This window comes from Zalophus californianus, chromosome X (genome assembly GCF_009762305.2).
Source record: "Zalophus californianus isolate mZalCal1 chromosome X, mZalCal1.pri.v2, whole genome shotgun sequence".
Lineage (NCBI taxonomy): Eukaryota > Metazoa > Chordata > Mammalia > Carnivora > Otariidae > Zalophus > Zalophus californianus.
Genome location: NC_045612.1, coordinates 55,107,755 through 55,128,689, shown reverse-complemented (window position 1 = coordinate 55,128,689; position 20,935 = coordinate 55,107,755). Strand labels below are relative to the sequence as shown.

Sequence of the window (20,935 nt, the reverse complement as noted above, 5' to 3'; positions counted from 1 at the left end):
AGGAATCTCCTGTGACCTGGGCCTTTGTCATTCCCCTGCCCTAACCTGTGTCCAGGTCATCCACATATCCAAAGACACAGATCTCCTGTATTTTATATCTGGCCAGTGGCTGGGATTCAAAACTCTAAGTTTTAAAGGGCCTGTAATGTACACTCCCACTCCCATCCCCTGGCAGGGAGGCTTGGGGCATCCCAATCCCTGAAAAGTCACTACTCAGTGTGCACACCATCCCATCCCTGATATTACTCTGGGAACCAAACGTCTTCCTCTTCCTTGCTGAATGGCTTCCCAGTCCCCCAATTCAGGGTTCCATACCTCGCCTCTGCTGAATTCTCTCATTCCAAATATGCAGATTTTTTCTCTTCTCCTCCAATTTTCTTCTGAGTTGTTCAAAATAGTTGAAGGTTGATTTAGTTGTATTTGAAGGACGAAGCAAGTTCAGGGTTCCCCTACTACTCTGCCATCTTTAAACTCCCCTGGGGCTGCTTTTATAAGGACACTAACCTCGTATATGAGGGCCTCACTCTCATGATCTAATCATCTCCTAAAAGTCCCATCTCCAAATACAACCATGTTGGGGATTAGGTTTCAACATATGAGTTTTTAGGACACACAAACATTCATTCTATAGTAATGGTCTTCAAATGTTTTCATATCTCCATTTGAAAAAAAAATGACTGACAGCCAAGACTAAATTTATGAAAGTATACTCATTCTATCATGAAAATTCTTAGTATCTAATTGCATGTGATTTTATTATGTCTAAATTTCTTAAATAATTATCTCTAAATTGTATCTTTCATACTCCTAGTAGTTAGTTATTTGTATTCATCTATTGTTATATAGCAAACTGTCCCTAATCTTTGGAGCATAAAGCAAAAACCAATTATACTTTACATTTGTTAAGGTCAGGAATTTGGGTCAGTCACAGAAGAGATTATCTCTGCTCCACAATGACTGGTGCCTCTGGGGTGGTTCAAATGTCTGGAGATGGCTGGGATGGCTCATATAAGGCCATGAGCTGTAATGTCCAGAATGAATTCTTCACATACATATCTGGCACCTGAACTAGAGTAGCTGGAACACTTAGGCCTTTTTGGGTATTGTACTTTCTTTCTATGCAGTCTTTCCACATGGCCAGCTTGAGCTTCCTCACAGTATGGAAGTCTCCCAGTAGTCATACTTCTTTCAATACAGCTGATTTTCTCCAGAGTGAGTATTCCAATGGAACAAGGTGGAAACTTCAAGGTTTGGTTATTCAGGGCCTACCCATATTCAGTGTGGTAGAGAAATACAAAAGAGTCTTAATACTAAGAGATGAGGTCCATTAAGATGGCTATCTTTGGAGATTAGCCATTACATATGGGAATGTTGCAAACAAAAATACCACTACATCTGGTTGAGTGGAGTTAACACCATCACTGGATGTCATGAATCTTTTGTTTTGGAAACAAATGCTTCATCTTCATATTTGGACATATATATGCTGCTGTAATTACCATAAAATATGTATAGTTTGCTTTTATAATCACCATCAACTGTTATCCATACCACGTAACTATATTTTGTAGAGGGTAGAATCTGTTTAAATTAATTCTAATACAGGGGCACCTGGGTGGCACAATCAGTTAAGCATCCAACTCTTGGTTTTATCTCAGGTAATGATCTCAGGATCATGAGATTGAACCCCATGTTGGGCTCCATACTCAGAATGGCGTCTGCTTGAGATTCTCTCTCCCTCTGTTCTTCCAGCTCATGTTCTCTCTCTCTCTGTGTCTCTCTAAAATAAAATAAAATCTTCAAAGAAATTAATTACTTAATTCCAGTACAGAATTTTGCCTCTAAAATTCTTGAAAAAGATGATTTGTACTTTTAGTTTTCTAAACCTACATGATTGAATACATTTGTGCTATTATTTACTGTTTCAGTCCACCAGAATCTTATAGCTATAGCAATAAAATTTTGTTATATTTATCCATACTTATTTTCCAACAAATGTATTATTGTCAAATAAATAATAATAAATCCATTTTTGAATACTGATCAGACTTTCCAATATGCTCAAATGTCTAAAAAGGCTGAGGGCTTCTTAATTTAGAATAAGCTGACTTTTGTGTATTTGGATGTACCCTGTTTAAAGAAATAATAAAAGCAAATCTACTGCCAGGTGAAGCAGGTTTGAACACAAGGCTGACTCTTCATAAAACCTGACAGTTTTTACAACTCAAGATCATGTTAATGCTACTTCACTAGATATCAGAAAAAATGCATTTTCTAAATTGGACACATTAGGCAATTATTCAGATCAGAATGAAACCCTATAAATTTTTTTCTTCCTTTCAGTCCCAGCGGCATGTCACATTTCACTTACCAGAAGGCTTTCAGGAAAACAGCAGTGATGGTGGACTGGGAGACAATGATGTGGAGATTCCCAGCACATCCCATGCCCTGCCCCTTGGCTATTCTCAGGAACAGTACTTTGATCATACTGCACCCAATAACCGCACTGAAGGGGATGGCAACTCTGATCCTGAATCCTGTAAGTGATACTTGTCTAGTCCTGCAGGATAAATGGACTTATTGTGTTAGTTAGTCAAACAATTGGAGCTATAATGACACTGGGCATTTAATATCAATATGAGTATTAACAATTTTTAAAGGTAAAAATACAGAATTATATGGAAGGTATATATGCAGCAGTTTATAATATATGAACTGTGTGATCATATCTACTTTGAAAGTTATTAGGAAATTTAAAAAATACTCATTTTCTTTAGGCATAGATAGGATCTTTTATTTTTATATACATAGAGATATGTATACATATGTATATAACCAGCCACTTCATTTTATGTTATTTAAGTACATATAAATTATTTTTATAATTCATATGAATTATTTTTTTGGTTTTATTTTTCATTTTTAGTAGAGATAATAACCACAGGCATTTTTTAATTAAAAACATTTTTTCACCATTGAGGATGATAATATCTGTGGGTTTTTCATATATGGCCTTTATTATGTTGTATAATAAAGAAACTTATTAAAAGTGCAAGAAGCACACTATTTCACTTTAAATGAATCCCTATTACCTTAATATGGCATACTAATGATATTTTTAACATAGCACATGTGTGTGCTTTGATTAAAAACAAATGAAAAATAGCAGATCAAAATTTGCCATAGCAAAATAATCTCTTCTAACACAGATGATAAGGTACTTTGATTGTTGAAGAAGAAACTCTATAACTCTGAAACAGTACATAATTATGGATTTTATGATATGAAGTAGAAACTAATAAACCATGCACTTTTAGTCCATAACACCACAAATAGAAATGTAAGCTGTTAGAGGAAATAAATGCTGTCCTTAAGCAATCAAATTATTTTACACAGTTCCCATTTCATATTTTGAAATGCATTGCATTCTGAATCTGCTTTCTTTTCTGCTAATGAATTGCCCAAAATAGTACACAGTACTGAAAATTCCTTTTAAGTTCACAAAAACATAGAAATACATCTATGAATAAGATTTTCCCCAAAATTTGCTAGAAGTATTTATTAATGCTCCTTTTTTAATTTTAAGTTTATTTTATTTATTTATTTATTTTTATTATGTTCAACGTATAATACATCATTAGTTTTTGATGTAGTGTTTAACGATTCATTAGTTGCATATAACACCAGCGCTCATCACAACATGTGCCCTCCTTAATACCCATCACCCGGCTATCCCATCCCCCTATCCCCCTCCCTTATGAAACCCTCAGTTTATTTCCCGGAGGCCATAGTCTCTCATGGTTTGTCTCCCTCTCTGATTTCTTCCCATTCAGTTTTCCCTCACTTCTCCTGTGGTCCTCTGTGCTATTCCTTATGTTCCACATATGAGTGAAACCAGATGATGATTGTCTTTCTCTGCTTGACTTATTTCATTTAGCATAATCCCCTCCAGTTCCATCCATGTCAATGCAAATGGTGGGTATTCATCCTTTCTGATGGCTGAATAATATCCCATTGTATATATGTACCACATCTTCTTTATTCATTCCTCTTTTGAAGGGCATCTTGGCTCCTTCCACAGTTTGGCTATTGTGGACATTGCTGCTTTGAACATTGGGGTGTATGTGCCCCTTTTACACTGTTGGTGGGAATGCAAGCTGGTACGGCCACTTTGGAAAACAGTATGGAGGTTCCTCAAGATGTTCAAAATAAAGCTACCCTATGACCCAACAATTGCTCTACTAGGTATTTACCCCAAAGATATAGATGTAGTGAAAAGAAGGGACATATTAATACTCCTTTAAAATACAGTTCCCAGGTTGATAAAAATCTGCTGATTAGATAATAAAATTATGGTATCCATTTCTTGAGTCTTTTGCCAAGAATATTAAATGTTATTTTTATGTTAAAGAAGAAACAAACGAACTGAATCCAATTATTTCTCTTTCAGAAGACAAGCTTAATAAAACATCCTGTCTCATTCCATTTGGAAACTTTTTGAATTTTTAAATTTCACATTTGCAATCGCCTGGCTTTAGCCTTTGGTATGAGGGCCAAAGCCTATGTCCCAGAGCTTTCCCTAAACATAACTCCAACAAATTATTAGTTTCAACAGACCCTGCTCTTTAAACTTAGCTAATTTGATAAAAACATAAATAGAAATCTAAATCATAAACAGCATTATTGGTTGCTGCTGGGATTCTACTATACTCTTAACAGATAAGTCTTTGACTTTTCAAAAGTTTTTATGGAGACACAGAAGAATGTAGACCTAGTAGAGAACAGAATGTGACTTTGTACTGCTTGGAATTTTATATATCATGATATAGTATTAACTGATAGGTCTGGATACCATGTGATCCCTTTGGGACTATTCTTAATACAGTAATCTATATATGGCCCTATGTTCATATCTACTTATTTACAGGTAACATAAGGTGAAACATAATTTGAGGAGAGTTAAAAATGCTTTTTCTTTTCTTTTTTTTAATTTCTTTTTTTAATTAACATATAATGTATTATTTGTTTCAGGGGTACAGTTCTGTAATTCATCAGTCTTACGCAATTCACAGTGCTCACCATAACATATACCCTCCTCAATGTCCATTACCCAGCCACCCCATCCCCCCCACCCCCCTCCTCTCCAGCACCCCTCAGTTTGTTTCCTGAGATTAAGAGTCTCTTATGGTTTGTCTCCCTCTCTGGTTTCTTCTTGTTTCATTTTTCCCTCCCTTCCCTTATGATCATCTCTCTTGTTTCTCAAATTCTTCATATCAGTGAAATCATATGATAATTGTTTTAACTTTCCTTTGTAAAACACTATTCTGATATTATAATTCAGACTATGTTCTGAGACACATAGAAATATATCAAAGGTCTACTATATTAAACTTCAGAGATTTCTGAATGGTTCATACATATTAAGTCAGAATGTCTGTGTTATTTTTTTCTCTTAAAGAGAGAATGCATTGCTATCTCACACTATTTGTAAGTTGGAGAGAAAAGAGTAACTACGAAATTTCCAGGAATCTGCTGACATATTATAATCTGACATATCATAGGTAACATTCATGTTTCTTTGGAATAGAAATGGTGAAATAGAATATTTCTAAAGAGATTCAAATCAATCTTCAGTTTACCAGCCATAAGTCAGTTAATTTTCAGAGAAGATCCTAAACGAAGGGGGAAACAAACTTAGTTTAATCAGTGTTATAATTGTCTTCAATTGCAATAGTTATGTCATCTGCATTTTTAAAAACCTCTTCATTGGATATAGTCATTTCACATATGAAGTCAATCTATCTGAAACTGTTACAGCTGATTTAGTGTTTAAAATTTGAGCTTAGGGGTTGCCTGCCTGGCTTAATCAGTAGAATATGCAACTCTTGATGTCAAGGTTGTGAGTTCAAGATCCACATTGGATGTAGAGATTCCTTAAGAAAATAAATATACTCTTCTTCTAAAATTTGAGCTTAAAGTAATAAAATATGTTTAAAATTTCATCAACCTTTTTTTTCTAAGATTTTATTTATTTATTTGAGAGAAAGAATGAGAGAGAAAGATCACATGAGAGGGGGGAGGGTCAGAGGGAGAAGCAGACTCCCTGCTGAGCAGGGAGCCCGATGGGGAACTCGATCCCGGGACTCCAGGATCATGACCTGAGCCGAAGGCCGTTGCTTAACCAACTGAGCCACTGAGGCGCCCCAAGATTTCATCAACCTTTAGAGTGTTAAAGTTTTTTCTTTTACTTTACCCATTTCTGTCATACAAAAGAAAAAATAGAGTTCTAAGAACATTTAGGCTTAAAATAATTAAACATTTAAAATAGAAATATGCTGCTGCATGGCATATCCAGCCACTAGATACATTGCTGCTGCCATGCACTTCACCCAACAATTGTGAGGCACCCATCTGCTGCACTATGCCCAGCCATGGGCCTACAGTCACCATTGTGTGCCTGGCCTTGTCCAGCCATTGACAACCTCTGTACCCAGCCTTGTTACTCTGGCTTCCCTGGTACACAGACCCCAGCTGCCTCAATGCATCAGGGGATCTGGCATAAGACTGGTGGCCCAGTACAAATTTTGCTAAAACTGCCACATTGTTGCCAAATTCCTCAGTGAACACAATCCCTCAGTGCTGGCCTGACTTGTTCCCACTAACAGCACAGATAGCAAGCACAGCCCACAACGGGCAGATGGTCAGTGCAGATGAATACACTGAAAGGAAAACTGACTTATACAAAACAGTAGGGTGTAAGCAACACATTTAGGATACTCTCTTAAAAGGCTATGTTCTGGTGAACAAGGGACACTGCACTGCAGGGCAGTCCAGGACCTCTTCTTCATAACATCACTACTTTCAAGAGCAGAAGACATAGCTGACTTTCCTAACATACAGAAACAGACACAAAAAGGCAGACAATAGGAGGACACAGAGAAATAAATACATCCCAAATGAAAGAACAAGATGGAATGGCCAGAGATCTAAGTGAAACAGATATTAGTAACATGCCTGATAGAGAATTTAAAGCATTAATCATAAGGGCACTTTCTGGACTTGAGGAAAGAATGGAAGACATGAGTGAGAATTTTAACACAGAGATAAGGAACAGCATAACAGAGATAAAAGGATCAATAAGCTAAATCAGAAACGTGCTTGATGGACTAAACAGTACACTAAAAGAAGTAGAGGAACAAACTAGTGACCTAGAAGACAGAGTAATGGGAAGTAACCAAGCTAGACAAAAGAGAAAAGAGAATTATCTATGCAGAAAAAGAATAGATTTAGGGAACTCAGTGACTCCATCAAACATAATAACAATCATATTAAAGGAGTCTCAGAAGAAATGACAGGAAAGGAGGCAGAGAATTTATTTGAAGAGATAAGAGTTGAAAAATTCCCTCATCTGGGGAAAGAAATATATATATATATATAAAAGCTCCAGGAGGAACAGAGAACTTCCATCAAAATCAACAAGAACAGACACACACCAAAATATATTGTAACTAAATTAACAAAATACAGTAATAAAGAGACAATTTTTAAAGCAGCAAGACAAAAGAAGACAGTAATAATATACAAGGGAAAACCCATAGAGCTAGCAGGGGATTTTTCAGCAGAAACTTTCCAAGCCAGAGGGGAGTGGCACAATATAGTCAAAGTACTGAATGAGAAAAATCTGCAGCCAAGAATACTTTATCCAGCAAAGCTATCATTCAGAATAGAAGGAGAGATAAAGAGCTACCCAAACAAATAAAAAGAAAAGAGATTTTAACCACTGAACCAGCACTGCAAGAAATATTAAAGGGGACTCTGTGAAAGCAAAAGAGAGACCAAAAGTGATAGTATGAAGATAGGAAACACAAAAGCAGTAGAAATGAATATTTATGTAAAAAAAATCAGTCAATTTGGGGTGCCTGGGTGGTTCAGTGGGTTAAGTGTCTGATTCTTGATTTTAACTCAGACCATGATCTTAGGGTTGTGAGATTGAGCCCCATGTTGGGTTCCACACTGGATGTGGAGCCTGCTTAAGATTCTCTCTCTCCCTCACCCCCTACCCCACCCCCATCTTTAAAAAAAAATCAGTCAAGAAATTTACGAGATAAAAGGATGTAAAAAAAGGTCACCAAATATCTAAATCATTGTGAAAAGAAGAGTAAGAATGGATACACACTTAAAAGTCCATCATTTAGCAACTACTACATGCAGAAGAGGTTATATACCAACCCAATGGCAACTATATATCAAAACCACTAAGAAATATACAAAGAAGAAAGAGAAACAAATCCAAATATCTCCCTAAAAGAAGTCAGCAAAGGATGCCTGGGTGGCTCAGTCAGTTAAGCGTTCAACTCTTGGTTTCAGGTAAGGTCATGATCTCATGTGTTGTGGGATCAAGCCCTGTGTTGGACTCCACACTCAGCAGGGAGTCTGACTGAGGGCTCTTTCCCTCTGTCCCTCCCCAACTTGTGTGTGCTCTCACTCTCTCTCTCAAATAAATAAATAAATAAATAAATTTTAAACAAATCAGCAAAACATGAAAGACAGAAAGAAAAGAAAAGATAAAAACAAAATGTCAGAAACAACCACAAAACATACTAAAATGACAATAAATATGTATCTATCAATAATTACTTTGGGAGTGTGGAGCAAGATGGCGGAGGAGTAGGAGACCTGGATTTCGTCTGGTCTCAGGAGTTCAGCTGGATAGGGATCAAACTATTCTGAACACCTACAAACTCAACAGGAGTTTGAAGAAAAGAATAGCAACAACTCTCTGAACAGAAAAGCGACCACTTTCTAGAAGGTAGGACATGCAGAGAAGTGAAACTGAGGCGATATTTGGGAGGATAGACGGTGGAGGAGGGGACCTCTGTCGGCCGTTTCTGGCAAGTGATAGAGCAGCGGAGCACAAAATTTGAACTTTTAAAAGTGCTCCGCTGAGGGACGTCGCTCCAGTTGCTAAGCAGGGGTTGGAGCCCTCTCGGGGACAGTGTGGTTTCAGGACTCTCGGGGTCACAGAAAGACAGGGGGTGCCTGAGTGCGGCAGAGCTCCTAGGTATTGGAGTGGGGAAGCTGGCTGCAGAGACGGAACCGAGGAGTGGGTTCTTAGCTAGGGGTTGCAATAAAGTGTGATCCACAGCACAGTTGGGCCACTGCTCTTCCAGCAGGGACCCAACAAGTGGCAGAGCCGGGGAGACTCACCTTCCTCCCCCAGGAGAAGCGGCACGGGAGTGCACCGCAGGGTTCTGCTGGGTTTGGAGACTCCACATGGGGTCGGGTGCCAGAGATAGAAACACTCGGTCACAGGCCTGGTGAGCACAGAGTGTGGCTGGAGACCGGGGAGACGAGAGTGACTGACTGCTTTTCTCTGGGGGTGCACTGAGGAGTGGGGCCCCGAGTTCTTGGCTCTTCTGAGTGGAGATTGGGAGGCCACCATTTTCACTCTCGTCCTCCAAAGCTGTATGGAAAGCTTGCAGGGAACAAAAGCTCTGGAGAGCAAACCCGAGCGGATTACTTAGCCTGACCCAGCAAAGGCAGGGCAATTCCGCCTCTGGCAAAGACATTTGGGAACCACGGCAACAGGCCCCTCCCCCAGAAGGTCAGCAAGAACAGCCAGCCAAGACCAAGTTTACCAATCAAAGAGAACACCAGCAGACGTCCAGCGCTAGGGGAATACTGCACATAGAATTCATGTGTTTTTTTTTTCCCATGATTCTTTAGTCTTTCAAAGTTAATTTTTTTTAACTTTCTTTTTTTTTGAATTTTTCTTTTTCCCTTTTTCAACAAACATCAATTCCTTTTTTAAAAAAATCCCTTTTATTTTTCATTTTTAAAGTCATATTCTAACCCTTCATAGTAGTTAACCTTATTTTTGGTATATATATATATATATATATATATATATATATATATATATATATATACACACACACACATATATATATAAGTTGTCCTTTCTTTAAGATTTTGGGGTACAATTTCTTCTAACAAACCAAAATATACCCTCAATCTCTAGTGTATTTCTTTGTTCTAGTCTCCTGCCTGATCACATCCTCTCCTCCTTTTTTTAAATCATTTTCTTTCTTTTTTCAACCTTCTTATCTTATCAATTCCTTTTATAAAACCTTTCATACTTTTTATTGTTACAGGCATATTCCATCCCTCCACCATATTTACACTTATTTTATATGTACATATATAAGCTTTTCTTTCTTTAAAATTTTTGGAGGCACTTTCTTCTAACAGACCAAAATACAACCAAAATCTAGTGTGTGGCACCAGCCTGATATTTAATCATATTCTTTTTTTTTCTTTTCCTCTTTCTTTCCCTTTCTTTTCCCCTGGTTTCAGGTCTCTTCTGATTTGTTTAGTGTATATTTTTCTGGGGTCGTTGTTACCCTGTTAGCATTTTGTTCTCTCATTCATTTATTCTCCTCTGGACAAAATGACAAGATGGAAAAAATCATGTCAAAAAAAGAACAAGAGGCAGTACCGACTGCCAAAGACCTAATCAATATAGACATTAGTAAGATGTTGGAACTAGAGTTCAAAATGACAATTTTAAAAGATACTAGCTGTGCTTGAAAAAAGCATGGGAGATATTAGAGAAACCCTTTCAGGAGAAATAAAAGAACTAAAATCAAACCAAGTCGAATTCAAAAAGGCTATTAATGAGGTGCAATAAAAAATGGAGACTCTAAATGCTAGGATAAATGAGGCAAAGAGAGAGTGATACAGAAGACCAAATGATGGAAAATAAAGAAACTGAGAAAAAGAGAGATAAACAACTACTGGATCACGAGGGTAGAATTTGAAAGATAAGTGATACCATAAGATGAAACAATATTAGACTAATTGGGATCCCAGAAGAAGAAGAGAGAGGGGCAGAAGGTATATTGGAGCAAATTATAGCAGGGCATTTCCCTAATTTGAGGAAGGAAACAGGTATCAAAATCCAGGAGGCACAGAGAACCCTTCTCAAAATCAATAAAAATAGGTCAACACCCTGACATCTGATAGTAAAACTTACGAGTCTCAGAGACAAAGAGAAATTCCTGAAAGCAGCTAGGGAGAAGAGATATGTAACCTGTAATGGTAGAAACATTAGATTGGCAACAGACCTATCCACAGAGACCTGGCAGGCCAGAAAGGACTGGCATGATATATTCAGAACACTAAACGAGAAAAATATGCAGCCGAGAATACTATATCCAGCTAGGCTGTCATTGAAAAGAGAAGGAGAGATAAAAAGCTTCCAAGACAAACAAGAACTAAAGGAGTTTGCAAACACAAAACCAGCCTTACAGGAAATACTGAAAGGGGTTCTCTAAGCAAAGAGAGAGCCTAAAAGCAACATAGACCAGAAAGGAACACAGACAATATACAGTAACAGTCACCTTACAGGCAATACAATGGCACTAAATTCATATCTTTCCATAGTTACCCTGAATGTAAATGGGCTAAATGCCCCAATCAAAAGACACAGCCTATCAGATTGGATTAAAAAAACAAGACCCATTGATATGCTGTTTCTAAGAGACTCATCTTAGACCCAAAGACACCCCAAGATTGAAAGCGAAGGGGTGGAAAACAATTTACCTTGCTTATGGACACCAAAGGAAAGCTGACGTGGCAATCCTTGTATCAGACAAATTAGATTTTAAAACAAAGACTATAATAAGAGATGAGGAAGGACACTATAACCTAATTAAAGGGTCTACCCAACAAGAATATCTAAAAATTGCAAATATCTATGGCCCTAAAATGGGAGTAGCCATTATATAAGGCAATTAATAACAAAAGAAAAGAAACATATCAAGAAGAATACAATAATAGTGGGGGACTTTAACACCCTTCTGATTGAAATGGACAGATCATCTAAGCAAAAGATCAACAAGGAAATAAAGACTTTAAATGACACACTGAACCAAATGGACTTCACAGATATATTCAGAACATTTCATCCCAAAGCAACAGAATACACATTCTTCTCTAGTGCCCATGGAACATTCTCCAGCATTGATCACATCCTAGCTCACAAATCAGGTCTCAACCGGTACCAAAAGATTGCGATCATTCCCTGCAAATTTTCAGACCACAATGCTTTGAAATTAGAACTCAATCCCAAGAAGAAATTAGGAAAGAACTCAAATACATGGAGGCTAAAGAGCATCCTACTAAAAAATGAATAGGTCAACCAGGAAATTAAAGAAGAATTAAAAAATTTCATGGAAACTAATGAAAATGAAAACACAACTGTTCAAAATCTTTGGGATGCAGCAAAGGCAGTCCTAAGAGGAAAGTATATAGCAATACAAGCCTTTCTCAAGAAACAAGAAAGGTCTCAAGTACACAACCTAACCCTACACCTAAAGGAGCTCGAGAAAGAACAGTAAATAAATCCTAAACCCATCAGGAGAAGAGAAATAATAAAGATCAGAGCAAAAATCAATGAAATAGAATCCAAAAGAACAGTAGATCTGAAAAAACTAGGAGCTGGCTCTTTGAAAGAATTAACAAGATTGATAACTCCCTGGCCAGAATTATCAAAAAGAAAAGAGAAATGACCCAAATAAATAAAATCATGAATGAAAGGGGAGAGATCACAACCAACACCAAAGAAATACAAACAATTATAAGAACATATTATGAGCAACTATAAGCCAGCAAATTAGATAATCTGGAAGAAATGGATGCATTCCTAGAGATGTATCAACTACCAAAACTGAACCAGGAAGAATTAGAAAACCTGAACAGACCTATAACCACTAAGGAAATTGAGGCAGTCATCAAAAAGCTCCCAAAAAAGAAAAGCCCAGGGCCAGATGACTTCCCAGGGGAATTCTACCAGACATTTAAAGAAGAATTAATACCAATTCTCCTGAAACTGTTCCAAAAAATAAAATGGAAGGAAAACTTCCAAACTCGTTTTATAAGGCCACCATTACCTTGATCCCAAAACCAGACAAAGACCCCATCTAAAAGGAGAATTACAGACCAATATCCTTGATGAACATGGATGCAAAAATTCTCACCAAAATACTAGCCAATAGGATCCAACAGTACATTGCAAGGATTATTCACCACAACCAAGTGGAATTTATCCCTGGGCTGCAAGGTTGGTTCAACATCCACAAATCAATGTGATACAATACATTAAGAAAAGAAAGAACAAGAAAAATATGATCCTCTCCATAGATGCAGAAAAAGCATTTGACAAAGTACAGCATCCTTTCTTGATCCAAACTCTTCAGAGTATAGGGATAAAGGGTACATATATCAATATCATAAAAGCCATCTATGAAAAACCCACAGTGAATATCCTTCTCATTGGGGAAAAACTAAGAGCTTTCCCCCTAAGGTCAGTAACACGGCAGGGATGTCCACTATAACTATAGCTTTTGAACTTGGTATTAGAAATCCTAGCCACAACAATCAGACAACAAAAAGAAATAAAAGGCATCCAAATTGGCAAAGAAGAAGTGAAACTCTCACTCTTTGCAGATGATATGATACTTTATGTGGAAAACGCAAAAGACTCCACACCAAAACTGCTAGAACTCATACAGGAATTCAGTAAAGTGGCAGGATATAAAATCAATGCACAGAAATCAGTGGCTTTCCTATACACCAAAAACAAGACAGAAGAAAGAGAAATTAAGGACTCATATCCCATTTACAATTGCACCCAAACCATAATATACCTAGGAATAAATCTAACCAAAGAGACAAAATCTGTACTCAGAAAACTATAAAATACTCATGAAAGAAATTGAGGAAGTCACAAAGAAATGGAAAAACGTTCCATGCTGATGGATTGGAAGACAAATATTGTGAAGATGTCAATGTTACCCAGAGCAATCTACACACTCAATGCAATCCCTATTAAAATACCATCCACTTTTTTCAAAGAAATGTAACAAATAATCCTAAAATTTGTTTGGAACCAGAAGAGACCCCGAATAGCCAGAGGAATGTTGAAAAAGAAAAGCAAAGCTGGCGGCATCACAATTCCGGACTTCGAGCTCTATTACAAAGCTGTCATCATCAAGACAGTATGGTACTGGCACAAAAACAGACGCATAGATCAATGGAACAGAATAGAGAGACCAGAAATGGACCCTCAACTCTGCTCTACTAATCTTCGACAAAGTGGGAAAGAATGTCCAATTGAAAAAAGACAGTCTCTTCAACAAATGGTGTTGGGAAAATTGGACAGCCACATGCAGAAGCATGAAACTGGACTCTTTCCTTACACCACACGCAAAAATAGACTCCAAAATGGTTGAAAGACCTCAATGTGAGACAGGAGTCCATCAAAATCCTAAAGGAGAACACAGGCAGCAACCTCTTCAACCTCAGCTGCAACAACTTCTTCCTAGAAACTTCGTCAAAGGCAAGGGAAGCAAGGGCAAAAATGAACTATTGGAACCTCATCAAGATAAAAAGCTTTTGCACAGCAAATAAACTGTCAACAAAACCAAAAGACAACCGACAGAATGGGAGAAGATATTTGCAAATGACATATCAGATAAAGGGCTAGTATTCAAAATCTATGAAGAACTTATCAAACTTAACACCCAAAGAACAAATGATCCAATCAAGAAATGGGCAGAAGACATGAACAGACATTTTTCCAAAGAAGACATCCAAATGGCCAACAGACACATGAAAAAGTGCTCAACATTGCTCGGCATCAGGGAAATCCAAATCAAAACCTCAATGAGATATCACCTCGCACCCGTCAGAATGGCTAAAATTAACAAGTCAGGAAACGACAGATATTGGTGTGGATGTGGAGAAAGGGGAACCCTCTTACACTGTTGGTGGGAACGCAAGCTGGTGTAGCCACTCTGGAAAACAGTAGGCAGTTCCTCAAAAAGTTGAAAATAGAGCTACCCTATGACCCAGCTATTGCACTCCTGGGTATTTACCCCAAAGATACAAATGTAGGTATCTGAAGGGGTACATGCACCCCGATGTTTATAGCAGCAATGTCCACAATAGCCAAACTGTGGAAAGAGCCAAGATGTCCATCGACAGGTGAATGGATAAAAAAGAAGTGGTATATATATATATATATATATATATATATATATATATATATATACACACACACACACACACACACACAATGGAATATTATGCAGCCATCAAAAGGAATGAAATCTTGCCATTTGCAAGGACATGGATGGAACTGGAGGTTGTTATGCTGAGCAAAATAAGTCAATCAGAGAAAGACATGTGTCATATGACTTCACTGATATGAGGAATTCTTTATTTCAGGAAACAAACTGAGGTTTGCTGGAGTGGTGGGGGTTGGGAGGGATGGGGTGGTTGGATGATTGCTATTGGGGAGTGTATGTGCTATGGTGAGCGCTGTGAATTGTGCAAGACTGTTTAATCACAGATCTGTACCTCTGAAATAAATAATACATTATATGTTAAAAAAAGAAGAAGAAGAAAAGAAGATAGCAGGAGGGGAAGAATGAAGGGGGGGAATCGGAGGGGGAGATGAACAATGAGAGACAATGGACTCTGAAAAACAAAATGAGGGTTCTAGCGGGGAGGGGGGGTGGGAGGATGGGTTAGCCTGGTGATGGGTATTAAAGCGGGCACGTTCTTCATGGAGCACTGGGTGTTATATGCAAACAATGAATCATGGAACACTACTTCAAAAACTAATGTTGGGATGTATGGTGATTAACATAACATAATAAAAAAGTAACTAGTTTGAAAGTGAATGGATGAAATGTTCCAATCAAAAGACATAAGGTGACAGAGTGGATAAAAAAAAAAAATCTATATGCTGCCTGTAAGAGATTCATTTTAGACTTAAAGACACATGAATATTGAAAGTAAGAGGATGGAGAAACATCTGTCTTGTGAATGGATGCCAACAGAATCCTGTAGTAACAATACTTACATCAGACATAATTGACTTTAAAACAATGACTGTAACAAGAGACAAAGAAGGACACTGCATAATCATTAAGGGGACAATCCAACAAGAAGACAAAAATTGTAAATATTTATGAACCCAAAATGGAAGCCCCTAAATACTTGAAGCATTTAATAAAATTCATAAAGGAGGTAAGTGATAGTAATACAATAACAGGAGGGGACCCTAACACCCCACTTACAACAATGAACAGATCATCCAAACAGATCAGTAAGAAAATAATGGCTTTCCACTCTGCAAAAGAGCGTGGGGTTTCTTCAAAAAAGTTAAAAATAAGACTACCGTATGACCCAGCAATTGCACTACCAGGCATTTACACATGCACCCCAGTGTTGTAGCAACATTATCAACAATAGCCAAGTTATGGATAGAGCCCAAATGCCCATTGACTGATGAATGGATAAAGAAGCTGTGGTATATGTATACACTGGAATATTACTCAGCCATCAAAAAGAATGAAATACTGCCATCAACAATGATGTGGATGAAGCTAGAGTGTATTATGCTAAGTGAAATAAGGCAGAGAAAGACAAATATGATTTCAGTCATGTGTGGAATTTAAGAGACAAACAGATGAAAATATGGGAAGATGAAAAAAAGAGAGGAAAGCAAACCATAACAGACCCTTAAATATAGAGAACAAACTGAGGGTTGATGGAGTGGAGGTGGGCTGGGGATAGGCTAAATGTATGATGGGTATTAAGGAAGTCATATTTGTTGAGCCCCTGGTATTATGTGTAAGTGATGAATCACTGAATTTTACTCCTAAAAACAATGTTATACTATATGTTAACTAACTAGAATTTAAATAAAATTTCACACAAAGAAAATAATGACTTTGAATGACATATTGGACCCGATGTATCTAATCAATATACTCAGAACATTTCATCTTATAACAGCAGAATACACATTCTTTTCATGTGCACGTGGAACATTTTCCAGAAGAGATCACATATTAGGCCACAAAATAATCCTCAACAAATTCAAGAGGATCAGAGTTACACCATGGACCTTTTCTGACCACAGTGTTATGGAACCAGAAGTCAACCACAAGAAAAAAAAAAAAACTGGAAAGACCACAAATATATGGAAGTTAAATAAGAAGCTAAGAAACAATTGCTTGGGTCAACCAGGAAATAAAAGGAGTAATAAAAATATATATGGAAACAAATAAAAATGAAAATACAATGCTCCAAAACTTTGGGATGCAGTAAAAGCAGTTCTAAGGGGAAAGTTTATAGCAATAGAGGCTTACTTCAATAAGCAAGAAAAGTCTCAAATAAACAACATAAGATTACAAGTAAGGGAGCTAGAAAAAGAAACACAAACAAAACCTAAAACCAGAAAGAGGAATGAAATAATAAAGATTAGAGCAGAAATAAATTATATGGAATCTAAAAAAGAATAATTGAACAGATCAATCAAGCCAGGAGCTAGCTTGAACAACAACAACAACAAAAAGATAAACCTCTAAATAGAATTATCAAGAGAAAAAGAGAAAAGATTGAAATAAATAAAATCACAAATTAAGAGAAATAAAAACCAACACCACACATATGCAATTATAAAAAATATTAATAAAAACTAAATGCCAACAAATTAGACAACCTAGAAGAAACTGATAAATTTCTAGGAACATATAAACTGCAAAAATGAAACAGGAAGAAATAGAAAACTTGAGCAAAACAATAACCAGCAAAGAAATTGAATCAGTAATCAAAAAACTTCCAACAAACAGAAGTCCAGGACTAGATGAATTCACAGGCAAATTATACCAAACATTTTAATAAAAGTTAATACATATTCTTCTCAAACTATTCCAAAAAATAGAAAAAGAAGGAAAATTACCAAATTCTTTCTATGAGGCTAGGTTTACCCTGATACCAAAAGCAGATAAAGACACCATAAAAAAAGAGAATACAGGCCAATATCTCTGATGAACATAGATGCAAAAATCCTCAACAAAATACTAGCAAACTAAATCTAAAACTACATTAAAAATTATTCACCATGATCAAGTGGGATTTTTTCCTGGGATACAAGGGTGGTTCAATATTCACAAATCAATCAACGTGCTATATCACATAAATAAGAGATAGGATGAAAAACATATTTCAACAAATAAAAAAATTGACAAATTTCAGCATCCATTCATGATAAAAACCCTCAAAAAAGTAATGATAGAGTGAACATACCTCAACATATTAAAGACCATATATGAAAAACCTGCACCTAACATTATCCTTAATGGGGAAAAACTGAGTTTTCCCCATAAGGTCATGGCAAGAGAGGAATGACCACCCTCATCACTTTTATTCAACGTAGTATTGGAAGGCCTAGACTCAGCAATTAGACAACAAAAAGAAAAGACATCCAAAGGTAAGGCAAGAGTAAAACGTTCACTATCTGCAGATGATTTGCTACTATACATAAAAAACCTAATAGATTCCACCAAAAAACTGCAAGAACTCATAAACGAATTCAGTAAACTTGAGGACACAAAATCAATGCACAGAAACCTGATGCATTTCTATATACTAGTAATGAAGCAGCAAAAAGAGAAATTAAGAAAACAGTCCCATTTCCAATTGCACCAAAAATAATAAGATATCTAGGAGGAAACCTAACTGAAGATGTGAAAGAATTGTACTTTAAAAACTATAATGAAAGAAATTGAAGATGACACAAAGAAATGGAAAGATATTCCATGCCCTTGGATTGGAAGAATAGATATTGTTAAAATGTCTATACTACCAAAAGCAATCTACACATTTTATGCAATCCTTATCAAAATACCACCAGCATTTTTCACAGAACTAGAACAAACAATCCTAAAATTTGTATGGAACCACAATGGACCCAGAATACCCAAAGAAATATTGAAAAAGAAAAGCAAAGCTGGAGGCATCACAAGTCTGGATTTCAAGTTATATTGCAAAGCTGTAGTAATAAAAATAGTATGATACTGGCACAAAAAGACACATAGATCAATAAAACAGAATAGAAAACCTAGAAATGAACCCACAACTCTATGATCAATTAATATTCAACAAAGTAGGAAAGAGTATCCAACGGGAAAAATAAATTCTCTTTAACAAATGGTGTTGGGAAAACCGGACAACAACATGCAAAAGAAAAAAAAAAAAAAACGAGTCCACTTTATTATACCATACACAAAAATGAATTCAAAATGGATTAAAGACCTAAATGTAAGACCTAAAACCATAAAAAACAGAGAAGAGAACACAGGCACTAAGTTCTTTGACATCAGCTCCAGCAACATTTTTCTAGATATGTCTCCGGAGGCAAGGGAAACAACAGCAAAAATAAAATATTGGGAGTATATCAAAATTTAAAAGGGTCTGCAGAGTGAAGGAAACAATCAACAAAACTAAAAGGCAGCCTATTGAATGGGAGAAGTTATTTGCAAGTTGCATATCAGATAAACAGTTACTATCCAAAATATATAAAGAATGTATAGAACTCCACACCCAAAACCCAAAAAATCCAATTAAAAAATGGTCAGAAGACAAGTACAGACCTTTCTCTAAAGAAGACATACAGATGGCCAACAGCCACACGAAAAGATGTTCATCATCACTTACCACCAGGAAATGCAAATCAAAACTAAAATGAGATATCACTTCACACCTGTCAGAATGGTTAAAATCAACAACACAAGAAACAACAGGTGTTGGCAAGGATGTGGATAAAAAGGAACCCTAGTGCACTATTGGTGGGAATGCAAACCTGTGCATTCACTATAGAAAACAGTATGGTGGGCGCCTGGGCTCAGTCGTTAAGCGTCTGCCTTTGGCTCAGGTCATGATCCCAGGGTCCTGGGATCGAGTCCCACATTGGGCTCCCTCCTTGGGGGGGGGAGGCCCGTTTCTCCCTCTCCCACTCCCCCTGCTTGTGTTCCCTCTCTCGCTTTCTCTGTCTCTGTCAAATAAATGAATAAAATCTTTAAAAAAAAAGAAAACAGTATGGAGTTTCAAAATTTAAAAATAGAACTACCCTATGATAAAGCAATGGCACTACTAGGTATTGACCCAAAGAATACAAATCACTAATTCAAAGGGATACATGCACCCCTGTGTTTATAGCAGAATTATTTATAAGAGCTTAGACATGGAAGCAGCCCAAATGTCCATCTATTGATGAATGGAGATATATCTATAACTATCTATCTATCTATCTATCTATCTATCATCTATCTATCTATACACACACACACACACATGTATATATATATAATATTAGGCAACCATAAAAAAGAAAAGAGAATGAAATCTTGCCATTTGAAATGATGTAAATGGAGCTAGTGAATATATTGCTAAACAAAATAAGTCATTCAGAGAAAGACAAATACCATATGATTTCACTTATATGCGGAATTTAAGAAAGGAAGTAAATAAGCAAAGGAATAAAAAAAGAGAGAGAGGTAGACAAATCAAGAAACAGACTCTTTATAAAGAAAAAAACTGATGGTTACCAGAGGGGAGTGGGTGGATGGGTTAAATAGGTAATGGGGATTAAGGAGCACACTTGTCATGATGAGCACCAGGTGATGTATGGAATTGTTGAATCAGTATATTGGACACTTTAAACTAATATAACACTGCATGTTAACTAACAAGTTAAAATAAGAACCTTAAGAATAAATAAAATATAAAAGAGACAATAGACATTAGTCTTCCACAGGATGTCACGGAAGAGAAGAGTTAAGATGGCAGAGGATTAGGGAGACCCAGGCTTGCCTTATCCCTCGAACAAAGATAGATAAAAATCAAATCATTTGATGAACACCCAAGAAATCATTCTGAGGACTGAAAGAGCAAAAATGCGCAACTACAGTTGAAAAAAACTGCCACATTGTAGAAGGTAGGAGCTATGGAGAGTTGATTTGGGGGAGAGAAGGGCTGCAGGTCCTGTGATGGGGAGGGAACTTTGATTGGAGAGAGT

General features: G+C 36.8%; 1 protein-coding gene across 2 annotated transcripts in view; it reads left to right on the top strand.

Moving 5' to 3' along the window:
- PCDH11X (protocadherin 11 X-linked) overlaps positions 1–20,935 on the top strand; it is a 649,257-nt gene that overhangs the window by 360,227 nt on the left and 268,095 nt on the right. Inside the window, exon 6 of one of the 2 annotated variants that reach the window (XM_027607541.2) lies at positions 2,344–2,539. In XM_027607541.2, coding sequence (XP_027463342.2) covers positions 2,344–2,539 — 196 coding nt within the window. Of the gene's footprint in view, positions 1–2,343; positions 2,548–20,935 lie in introns of those variants that run through there. The other variant, XM_027607545.2, reaches the window with a different exon arrangement.